Source organism: Mobula birostris, chromosome 22, assembly GCF_030028105.1.
Source record: "Mobula birostris isolate sMobBir1 chromosome 22, sMobBir1.hap1, whole genome shotgun sequence".
NCBI classification, from domain to species: domain Eukaryota; kingdom Metazoa; phylum Chordata; class Chondrichthyes; order Myliobatiformes; family Myliobatidae; genus Mobula; species Mobula birostris.
The window spans coordinates 50,690,501-50,702,330 of NC_092391.1; the positions used below are offsets into that span (position 1 = coordinate 50,690,501).

The following is an 11,830-nucleotide window of genomic DNA, read 5'->3' on the forward strand; positions in this document are numbered from 1 at the left end:
GAGACTGTGAGGAGGGACGGATACAGTGTGCAGTGAGACTGAGGAGGGATGGATGCAGTGTGCAGTGAGACTGAGGAAGGATGGATACAGTGTGCAGTGAGACTGAGGGGGGATGGACACAGTGTGCAGTGAGACTGAGGAGGGATGGATACAGTGTGCAGTGAGACTGAGGAGGGATGGATACAGTGTGCAGTGAGACTGAGGAGGGATGGACACAGTGTGCAGTGAGACTGTGAGGAGGGATGGATACAGTGTGCAGTGAGACTGTGAGGAGGGATGGATACAGTGTGCAGTGAGACTGTGAGGAGGGATGGATACAGTGTGCAGTGAGACTGAGGGATGGACACAGTGTGCAGTGAGACTGTGAGGAGGGATGGATACAGTGTGCAGTGAGACTGTGAGGAGAGATGGATACAGTGTGCAGTGAGACTGAGGGATGGACACAGTGTGCAGTGAGACTGTGAGGAGGGATGGACACAGTGTGCAGTGAGACTGTGAGGAGGGATGGACACAGTGTGCAGTGAGACTGTGAGGAGGGATGGACACAGTGTGCAGTGAGACTGTGAGGAGGGATGGACACAGTGTGCAGTGAGACTGTGAGGAGGGATGGATACAGTGTGCAGTGAGACTGAGGGATGGACACAGTGTGCAGTGAGACTGTGAGGAGGGATGGACACAGTGTGCAGTGAGACTGTGAGGAGGGATGGACACAGTGTGCAGTGAGACTGTGAGGCGGGATGGATACAGTGTGCAGTGAGACTGAGGAAGGATGGATACAGTGTGCAGTGAGACTGTGAGGAGGGATGGACACAGTGTGCAGTGAGACTGTGAGGAGAGATGGATACAGTGTGCAGTGAGACTGAGGGATGGACACAGTGTGCAGTGAGACTGTGAGGAGGGATGGACACAGTGTGCAGTGAGACTGTGAGGATGGATGGACACCGTGTGCAGTGAGACTGTGAGGAGGGATGGACACAGTGTGCAGTGAGACTGAGGGATGGACACAGTGTGCAGTGAGACTGTGAGGAGGGATGGACACAGTGTGCAGTGAGACTGTGAGGAGGGATGGACACAGTGTGCAGTGAGACTGTGAGGCGGGATGGATACAGTGTGCAGTGAGACTGAGGAAGGATGGATACAGTGTGCAGTGAGACTGTGAGGAGGGATGGACACAGTGTGCAGTGAGACTGTGAGGCGGGACGGATACAGTGTGCAGTGAGACTGTGAGGAGGGACGGATACAGTGTGCAGTGAGACTGTGAGGCGGGATGGATACAGTGTGCAGTGAGACTGAGGAAGGATGGATACAGTGTGCAGTGAGACTGTGAGGAGGGATGGATACAGTGTGCAGTGAGACTGTGAGGAGGGATGGATACAGTGTGCAGTGAGACTGTGAGGAGGGATGGATACAGTGTGCAGTGAGACTGTGAGGAGGGATGGATACAGTGTGCAGTGAGACTGTGAGGAGGGATGGATACAGTGTGCAGTGAGACTGAGGAGGGATGGATACAGTGTGCAGTGAGATTGAGGGATGGATACAGTGTGCAGTGAGACTGTGAGGAGGGATGGATACAGTGTGCAGTGAGACTGTGAGGAGGGATGGATACAGTGTGCAGTGAGACTGTGAGGAGGGATGGATACAGTGTGCAGTGAGACTGTGAGGAGGGATGGACACAGTGTGCAGTGAGACTGTGAGGAGGGATGGACACAGTGTGCAGTGAGACTGTGAGGAGGGATGGACACAGTGTGCAGTGAGACTGTGAGGAGGGATGGACACAGTGTGCAGTGAGACTGTGAGGAGGGATGGATACAGTGTGCAGTGAGACTGAGGGATGGACACAGTGTGCAGTGAGACTGTGAGGAGGGATGGACACAGTGTGCAGTGAGACTGTGAGGAGGGATGGACACAGTGTGCAGTGAGACTGTGAGGAGGGATGGACACAGTGTGCAGTGAGACTGTGAGGAGGGATAGATACAGTGTGCAGTGAGACTGAGGAAGGATGGATACAGTGTGCAGTGAGACTGTGAGGAGGAATGGATACAGTGTGCAGTGAGACTGTGAGGAGGGATGGATACAGTGTGCAGTGAGACTGAGGAGGGATGGATACAGTGTGCAGTGAGACTGTGAGGAGGAATGGATACAGTGTGCAGTGAGACTGTGAGGAGGGATGGATACAGTGTGCAGTGAGACTGTGAGGAGGGATGGATACAGTGTGCAGTGAGACTGAGGAAGGATGGATACAGTGTGCAGTGAGACTGAGGAGGGACGGATACCGTGTGCAGTGAGACTGTGGCGGGATGGATACAGTGTGCAGTGAGACTGTGAGGAGGGATGGATACAGTGTGCAGTGAGACTGAGGAGGGATGGATACAGTGTGCAGTGAGACTGTGAGGAGGGATGGACACAGTGTGCAGTGAGACTGAGGAGGGATGGATACAGTGTGCAGTGAGACTGTGAGGAGGGATGGATACAGTCTGCAGTGAGACTGTGAGGAGGGATGGACACAGTGTGCAGTGAGACTGAGGAGGGATGGATACAGTGTGCAGTGAGACTGTGAGGAGGGATGGACACAGTGTGCAGTGAGACTGAGGAGGGATGGACACAGTGTGCAGTGAGACTGTGAGGAGGGATGGATACAGTGTGCAGTGAGACTGTGAGGCGGGATGGATACAGTGTGCAGTGAGACTGTGAGGAGGGATGGATACAGTGTGCAGTGAGACTGTGAGGAGGGACGGATACAGTGTGCAGTGAGACTGTGGGGAGGGATGGATACAGTGTGCAGTGAGACTGTGAGGAGAGATGGATACAGTGTGCAGTGAGACTGAGGGATGGACACAGTGTGCAGTGAGACTGTGAGGAGGGACGGATACTGTGTGCAGTGAGACTGTGAGGAGGGACGGATACAGTGTGCAGTGAGACTGTGAGGAGGGACGGATACAGTGTGCAGTGAGACTGAGGAGGGATGGATGCAGTGTGCAGTGAGACTGAGGAAGGATGGATACAGTGTGCAGTGAGACTGAGGGGGGATGGACACAGTGTGCAGTGAGACTGAGGAGGGATGGATACAGTGTGCAGTGAGACTGAGGAGGGATGGATACAGTGTGCAGTGAGACTGAGGAGGGATGGACACAGTGTGCAGTGAGACTGTGAGGAGGGATGGATACAGTGTGCAGTGAGACTGTGAGGAGGGATGGATACAGTGTGCAGTGAGACTGTGAGTAGGGATGGATACAGTGTGCAGTGAGACTGAGGGATGGACACAGTGTGCAGTGAGACTGTGAGGAGGGATGGATACAGTGTGCAGTGAGACTGTGAGGAGAGATGGATACAGTGTGCAGTGAGACTGAGGGATGGACACAGTGTGCAGTGAGACTGTGAGGAGGGATGGACACAGTGTGCAGTGAGACTGTGAGGAGGGATGGACACAGTGTGCAGTGAGACTGTGAGGAGGGATGGACACAGTGTGCAGTGAGACTGTGAGGAGGGATGGACACAGTGTGCAGTGAGACTGTGAGGAGGGATAGATACAGTGTGCAGTGAGACTGAGGAAGGATGGATACAGTGTGCAGTGAGACTGTGAGGAGGGATGGACACAGTGTGCAGTGAGACTGTGAGGAGAGATGGATACAGTGTGCAGTGAGACTGAGGGATGGACACAGTGTGCAGTGAGACTGTGAGGAGGGATGGACACAGTGTGCAGTGAGACTGTGAGGAGGGATGGACACAGTGTGCAGTGAGACTGTGAGGAGGGATGGACACAGTGTGCAGTGAGACTGAGGGATGGACACAGTGTGCAGTGAGACTGTGAGGAGGGATGGACACAGTGTGCAGTGAGACTGTGAGGAGGGATGGACACAGTGTGCAGTGAGACTGTGAGGCGGGATGGATACAGTGTGCAGTGAGACTGAGGAAGGATGGATACAGTGTGCAGTGAGACTGTGAGGAGGGATGGACACAGTGTGCAGTGAGACTGTGAGGCGGGACGGATACAGTGTGCAGTGAGACTGTGAGGAGGGACGGATACAGTGTGCAGTGAGACTGTGAGGCGGGATGGATACAGTGTGCAGTGAGACTGAGGAAGGATGGATACAGTGTGCAGTGAGACTGTGAGGAGGGATGGATACAGTGTGCAGTGAGACTGTGAGGAGGGATGGATACAGTGTGCAGTGAGACTGTGAGGAGGGATGGATACAGTGTGCAGTGAGACTGTGAGGAGGGATGGATACAGTGTGCAGTGAGACTGTGAGGAGGGATGGATACAGTGTGCAGTGAGACTGAGGAGGGATGGATACAGTGTGCAGTGAGACTGAGGAGGGATGGATACAGTGTGCAGTGAGACTGTGGGGAAGGATGGATACAGTGTGCAGTGAGACTGTGAGGAGGGATGGATACAGTGTGCAGTGAGACTGAGGAGGGATGGATACAGTGTGCAGTGAGATTGAGGGATGGATACAGTGTGCAGTGAGACTGTGAGGAGGGATGGATACAGTGTGCAGTGAGACTGTGAGGAGGGATGGATACAGTGTGCAGTGAGACTGTGAGGAGGGATGGATACAGTGTGCAGTGAGACTGTGAGGAGGGATGGACACAGTGTGCAGTGAGACTGTGAGGAGGGATGGACACAGTGTGCAGTGAGACTGTGAGGAGGGATGGACACAGTGTGCAGTGAGACTGTGAGGAGGGATGGACACAGTGTGCAGTGAGACTGTGAGGAGGGATGGATACAGTGTGCAGTGAGACTGAGGGATGGACACAGTGTGCAGTGAGACTGTGAGGAGGGATGGACACAGTGTGCAGTGAGACTGTGAGGAGGGATGGACACAGTGTGCAGTGAGACTGTGAGGAGGGATGGACACAGTGTGCAGTGAGACTGTGAGGAGGGATAGATACAGTGTGCAGTGAGACTGAGGAAGGATGGATACAGTGTGCAGTGAGACTGTGAGGAGGGATGGACACAGTGTGCAGTGAGACTGTGAGGAGAGATGGATACAGTGTGCAGTGAGACTGAGGGATGGACACAGTGTGCAGTGAGACTGTGAGGAGGGATGGACACAGTGTGCAGTGAGACTGTGAGGAGGGATGGACACAGTGTGCAGTGAGACTGTGAGGAGGGATGGACACAGTGTGCAGTGAGACTGTGAGGAGGGATGGACACAGTGTGCAGTGAGACTGAGGGATGGACACAGTGTGCAGTGAGACTGTGAGGAGGGATGGACACAGTGTGCAGTGAGACTGTGAGGAGGGATGGACACAGTGTGCAGTGAGACTGTGAGGAGGGATGGATACAGTGTGCAGTGAGACTGTGAGGAGGGATGGACACAGTGTGCAGTGAGACTGTGAGGAGGGATGGACACAGTGTGCAGTGAGACTGTGAGGAGAGATGGATACAGTGTGCAGTGAGACTGAGGGATGGACACAGTGTGCAGTGAGACTGTGAGGAGGGATGGATACAGTGTGCAGTGAGACTGAGGGATGGACACAGTGTGCAGTGAGACTGTGAGGAGGGATGGACACAGTGTGCAGTGAGACTGTGAGGAGAGATGGATACAGTGTGCAGTGAGACTGAGGGATGGATACAGTGTGCAGTGAGACTGTGAGGAGGGATGGACACAGTGTGCAGTGAGACTGTGAGGAGAGATGGATACAGTGTGCAGTGAGACTGAGGGATGGATACAGTGTGCAGTGAGACTGTGAGGAGGGATGGATACTGTGTGCAGTGAGACTGTGAGGAGGGATGGATACAGTGTGCAGTGAGACTGTGAGGAGGGATGGATACAGTGTGCAGTGAGACTGAGGGATGGACACAGTGTGCAGTGAGACTGTGAGGAGGGATGGACACAGTGTGCAGTGAGACTGTGAGGAGGGATGGACAATGGATAAGGCAGAACAGCAGTCAGTGGCATGGATTGAAGTATTTACCAAAACTAAACAGAGGTTCAACAGTTTGGAAAAGTGAAGATAAGGTAAAATGGAAGGAGAGTGTAGTAGAGAGTCTCCAGAATAGTCATAATCATACTTTACTGATCCCGGGGGAAATTGGTTTTCGTTACAGTCGCACCATAAATAATTAAACAGTAATAAAACCATAAATAACTAAATAGTAATATGTAAATTATGCCAGTAAATAAATAAAAAGATAGAAGTTTAAAAAGGGATAAGAACTTCCAATAACGTGGGGACAAAATTGAAAAAGGTGTTGAATACAGCAGTTAAGGCATGTTTAATTGAATACACACAGTATATGGAATAAGGTAGAAGATCTTGTAGCACAGTTATGTGGGCATCACTGAGTCATGGCTGAAAGAAGATCATAGTTGGGAGCTTAACATCCAAGGATGTACACTGTATCAAAAGGACAGGCAGGTAGGCAGAGGGGCTGGGTGGCTGGCTTTGTTCATAAAAGAAATTAGATCAAATCCTTAGAAAGAAGTGGTATAATATTGGAAGAAATAGAATCCTTGTGAGTAGAGTTAAGAAACTGCAAGGGTAAAAAGACCTTACTGGGAGTTATATACAGGCCTCTGAACAGTAGTCAGAATGTGGGCTACAAATTATAATGGGTGATATAAAAAGCACGTACACCCTGGTTCGAAGGAATGATTCTATATATTTTGTTTATATATGGTTATATACTTTATATAGTTAAATGACAATAAATTTCACTTGACTAAAAAGAGAAGTGTCACGATAGTCACGGGGGATTTCAATATGCAGGTAGATTGGGAAAATCAGGTAGGTGTTGGATCCCAGGAAGAAATTTGTAGAGCGCCTATGAGATGGCTTTTTAAGAGCAGCTTGTGGTTGAACCTACCAGGGTAAAGTCAAATCTGGATTAGATGTTGTGCAATGAAACAGATTTCATTAGGGAGTTTAAGGTAAACGTACCCTTATGAGACAGTGATCATAATATGACGGCACTCACCCAGCAGTTTGAGAGGGAGAAGCTAAAATCAGATGTATCAGGATTACAGCGGAGTAAGGTGAACTACAGAAGCATGAGAGAGAAGCTGGTCAAAGTTGGTTGGAAGGGAACACTAGCAGGGAAGACAGCAGAACAGCAATGCCCAGAGTTTCTGGGAGCAATTTGGAAGATGCATGATAGATTCATCCTAAAGTAGTAGTATTGTAAAGGGAGAATGAAGCAACAGTGGCTTAAAAAGAAAGTCAAAGACAACATAAAAGCAAAAGAGAGGGCATATAATATAGCAAAAATTAGTGCGAAGATGAGGATTGGGAAGCCTTTACAAACCTGCAGAAGGCAACGGAAAAAGCAATAACAAAAGACAAGATCAGATATGCAGGTAAGCTAGCTATTAATGTAAGATACAATACAATAAATTTTCTCAGGTATATAAAGAGTACGAGATGTGAGAGTGGATATCGGACCACTGGAAAGTGACAGTGGAGAGATAATAGTGAAGTCAATGAAATAGCAGACGAATTTAATAAGTATTTTACATCAGTCTTCACTGTGGAAGTCAACAGCAGTATGTCAGAAATTTGAGAGTGTCAGGGGGCAGAGGTGGGTGTAGGAGCTATTACTTAGTAGAATGTGATTGGGAAACAAAGTTCTGAAGGTTAATAAGTCACTGAACCATTGGACTACACACCAGGGTTCTGAAAGAGGTAGCTGAAGAGGTTGTGCAGGAATTAGTAATGATCTTTCAAGAATCACCAGATTCTGGAATGGTTCTAGAGGCCTGAAGAATTGCAAATCACTCCACTCTTTAAGGAGGGATGGAGAAAACAAAGGAAATTACAGGCATACAAGACTGACTTCTGGGGTTGGAAAGATCTTGGGAGCTCTTTAATAAGGAAGAGGTTTTGGGGTACTTGATAAAATAGGCCAAAATCAGCATGGCTTCCTTAAAGGGAAATTTTGCCTGACACATCTGTTGGAATTCTTTGAGGAAATTAACACGCAGGAGAGAGGCAGTGGATGTTCTTTGCTTGGATTTTCAGAAGGCCTTTGAAGACTTTCAGAAGGCAGGTGAGAGTTCAGCGCCAACTATCTGACTTTTGACCGCTGCCAGAGAAGGAGCCTGTGAACGGCCTATCGCTGTGTGGCTCGCTGTGGCAAGCAGGTCGGCCCTGGCGGTCATGTGGCATCCCTCTTTTTCGGGGATGTCGAAGGACGTTACTCTGGGTCTGCGTTTATGAAATGGACTATTGCTTTCCAGCCTCATGGCTTTTATATTCTGAGCTTTTCATCCATTCCTTTCCTGTTTTGTTGTGCGAGGGGAAATGAGTTGGGGGTTGATGTTCTTGGTGCATTTTGTTAGCTTTTTATATGGGTGGGAGGGGTTGTTTGCGGCTTGATGTTCATGTTGCGTTTTGTGTGGGGGGGAGGGGGGTTTGGGATCAAGTTTTATTCCGTATTGTGCGCAGCTGGGGGGGGGGGGGTCGATGTTCTTGTTGTGTTTTGTATGGGAGAGGATTGACATTTCGTGCAGGGGGAGGGGGGGTTTGGGATCAAATTTTATTCCGTATTGTGCAGGGGGTGGTCGACATTCTTGTTGTGTTTTGTACGGGAGAGGGTTGACATTTCGTGCAGGGGGAGGGGGGGTTTAAGGGGTTGATGATCGGGATGGGGGGGGGGGGGAGTTTGATGTTCTCTGACTTACTTCCATGTTCTTTCTTTGTTTCATGGCTATCTCCAGAAGAGAAATCTGAATTGCGTATGGATACATACTGTGATAATAAGTCAACTTTGTTTTTGAACAAAGTACCACACTTGGCTGCTAAACATGGTAAGAGTCCATGGTAATACAGGAAAGATGCATTAAGCCCCTTATTTACAAAATGATGTGCTGAAATTGGAGAGAGTCCAGAGGAGGTTCATGAGAACGGTCCCAGGGATGAAAGGGATAATGCATGAGAACGTTTTGTAGCTTGGGCCTGTACTTGTGGCAGCTTAGTAGAATGGGGTGGGGGAATTTTATTGAAACCTTTCAACTATCAAAAGGACTAGATAGAGCGAATGTGGAGAGGACGTTTCCTGTAGGGGTGTAGCTCAGCCTCAGAATACAAGGAAGACCCTTCAGAACAGAGGTGAGGAAGCATTTCTTTAGCCAGAGGGTGGTGAATTTGTGGAAGTCATTGATACAGATGGCTGTGCATGCCAAGTCACTGAGTATATTTAAAGCAGAGTTCAGTACGTTCTTAATTACTGAGGGTACCAAAAGTTACAGGGAGACAGCAGAAGGATGGGAGTGGAGCAGCGCAATGGGCCGAATGGCCTAATTCTGCTCCTATGTCTTATGGAGATACGGAGGGGTGAGTTCATAAGATGTGAAAGAGGGTGGAGTTGTGGATAGTGTAAATATTGTCATAGGTTACAACAGGACGTTGAACGCAGAGCTGGGCTAAGAAGTGACAGAAGTTGCTCAACCCAGAGTGGTGTGAAGTGATTCACTTAGGAAGGACAAAGTTGAAGGCAAAATACAGGGAGATAGCCTGATCCTTAGCAGTATGGAGGAACAAGGGTCCTGGGGTCCATGTCCATAAAACCCTCAAAGTTGCCACGAAATGATAAAGTGGCCAAGAAGGCACAAGGTGTACTGACCTTCATTAGTTAGGGCATTGAGTTCAAGGGCCTGGTTAGACCACACTTGGAATATGGCGCTCATGAAAGAAAGGGTGTAGAAGTGTTTGAGGTGCAGAGGAGGTTCACCAGGATTAGAGAGCATGTCATGTCAGGATAGGCTGAGCAAGCTGGGGCTTTTCTCTTTGGAGCAAAGGAGACTTGACAGAGGTGTACAAGATGATAAGAGGCATAGATGGAGTTAGAGCCAGAGACTGTGGGCTAAGGCCTGTTTCTATGCTGTTTACCTCTCTGATGTGACAAACATGACGTTAGTATTTCAATCACTAAACCTGACATTTTTCCTTTTGAATTACATACAGCAGTGATAACCTATGCCTACATACTCCAAAGACACTAATAGTCAAGTGAGTACTGGAACCCATGCAGAGTCTTGGGAAGCCGATACTGTCAGTGAAACAGGTGCTGATTTATAATCTATCAGCTCTTGAATAAATATTCCAAGAATGATTCGATCAATTCCGTACCTCCTTGCAGATATGGAAACCCAAGCCACCTCCTCCCCAGACGGGACCCCTCATCCCACCCTCTGCACAATGTCCCCTAGGGCTGCGATGTTCCCAGCTCATCACCCCACTCCACTCCCTCTCAATGACTGTGATGCTCCTCTTCCCCACCCCATCCCATACTCTCCTTCAGGCTATGTTATATTCCCTTACTTCCCATTTATCTCAGGCCTCATCCCACCCCACACCGGGACCATGACCCCCTCATCCCACCCCGCCCCCCCAGACCACGATCCCCTCATCTCATCCCACCCCACCCCATCCTGGGACCACGATCCCCTCATCCCATCCCACCCAGGGACCAAGACCCCTTCATCCCACCCCACCCCGGGACCAAGACCCCTTCATCCCACCCCACCCCGGGACCAGGCCCCCTCATCCCACCCCACCCCGGGACCACGATCCCCTCATCCCACCCCACCCCGGGACCACGATCCCCTCATCCCACCCCACCCTACCCCGGGACCACGATCCCCTCATCCCACCCCACCCCGGGACCATGACACCCTCATCCCACCCCACCCCACCCCGGGACCAAGACCCCTTCATCTCATCCCACCCCACCCCGGGACCATGACACCCTCATCCCACCCCACCCCCCAGACCACGATCCCCTCATCTCATCCCACCCCACCCCATCCTGGGACCACGATCCCCTCATCCCACCCCACCCCGGGACCATGACACCCTCATCCCACCCCACCCTACCCCGGGACCAAGACCCCTTCATCTCATCCCACCCCACCCCGGGACCACGATCCCCTCATCCCACCCCACCCTACCCCGGGACCAAGACCCCTTCATCTCATCCCACCCCCCCCCCCCACACCACATCCCGCCCAAATCCTCTCCCCACCCTGCAGTACCTCATGTTCTGCACGTCGCGGCCCCTCCACAGGCACAGCGGGATGACGGGCACGGCGAGGGCCATGATCCACGAGTAGTAGAAGCCCATTTTGCAGTAGTAGCGGACGGTGCCGCTCAGCAGCCAAAGCGGGAGCAGCAGCGCCGGCAGGGCCAACAGCAGCCACAGCAGGGCCATTCTCCGGGCCTCGGCCTGCTCTACCTAACCTCCTTTCGCTTCCCTTACTGCCGATTTGTCGCCCACTCTGCCCCGCTTGCTTCCCAGCCGCCGCCGCCGCCGCCGCCCCGGCCACCAACGCCCCGGTCCCGTCGTTCGGGTCACCGTCGGCCAGCCGTCACTGCTTCCGGGAGCCGCCGACACGCAATTCGCCTGTCAATCAAAGCCGGGGACGGCGGGTTGGGGGAGGGGTTACGTGATGACGTCACCGCCCTTCGCTCCGCCTTCTGGTCGCAGCACGCAGCCGGGGTCCCGCACAGTCTCGATCCCAATGACCTGTTTGCATTCATGCAAAACCCCTCACAATACCTTCAACCTACGACCACTAGTTCTTTGACCTCACCCATCCTCAGAGAAAAAACTACTTCCACTTCTGCTATCCATACCCCTCAAAATGTTGTGTCCCTATATCAAATCTCCCCTAATTCTCCTATGCTCCAAGGAAATGAAGTCCTAACTTACTCAACCTTTCCCTGTAACGATAGGTTCTGAAGCCCAGGCAACATCCTTAAAATTTTATCTGTGCTCTTTGAATATTTTTGATATCTTCCCTGTAGGTAGGTGACAAGAACTGACACAATACTCCAAATTGGACATCAAAGTCTTATACAACTTCAACATAACATCCCATCTACTGTC

At 50.9% G+C, this 11,830-nt stretch overlaps 1 protein-coding gene across 1 annotated transcript in view; it reads right to left on the minus strand.

Annotated features, from left to right (window-relative positions):
• The window catches only part of agpat2 (1-acylglycerol-3-phosphate O-acyltransferase 2 (lysophosphatidic acid acyltransferase, beta)), a 46,711-nt gene extending 35,364 nt beyond the window's left edge, over positions 1–11,347 (minus strand). The window contains exon 1 of the mRNA XM_072240703.1: positions 10,977–11,347. Within this exon, the coding sequence (XP_072096804.1) occupies positions 10,977–11,152 (176 nt within the window). The 5' untranslated portion in view covers positions 11,153–11,347. The remainder of the gene's footprint in view (positions 1–10,976) is intronic.
• Between the last annotated feature and the right edge of the window lie 483 nt (positions 11,348–11,830).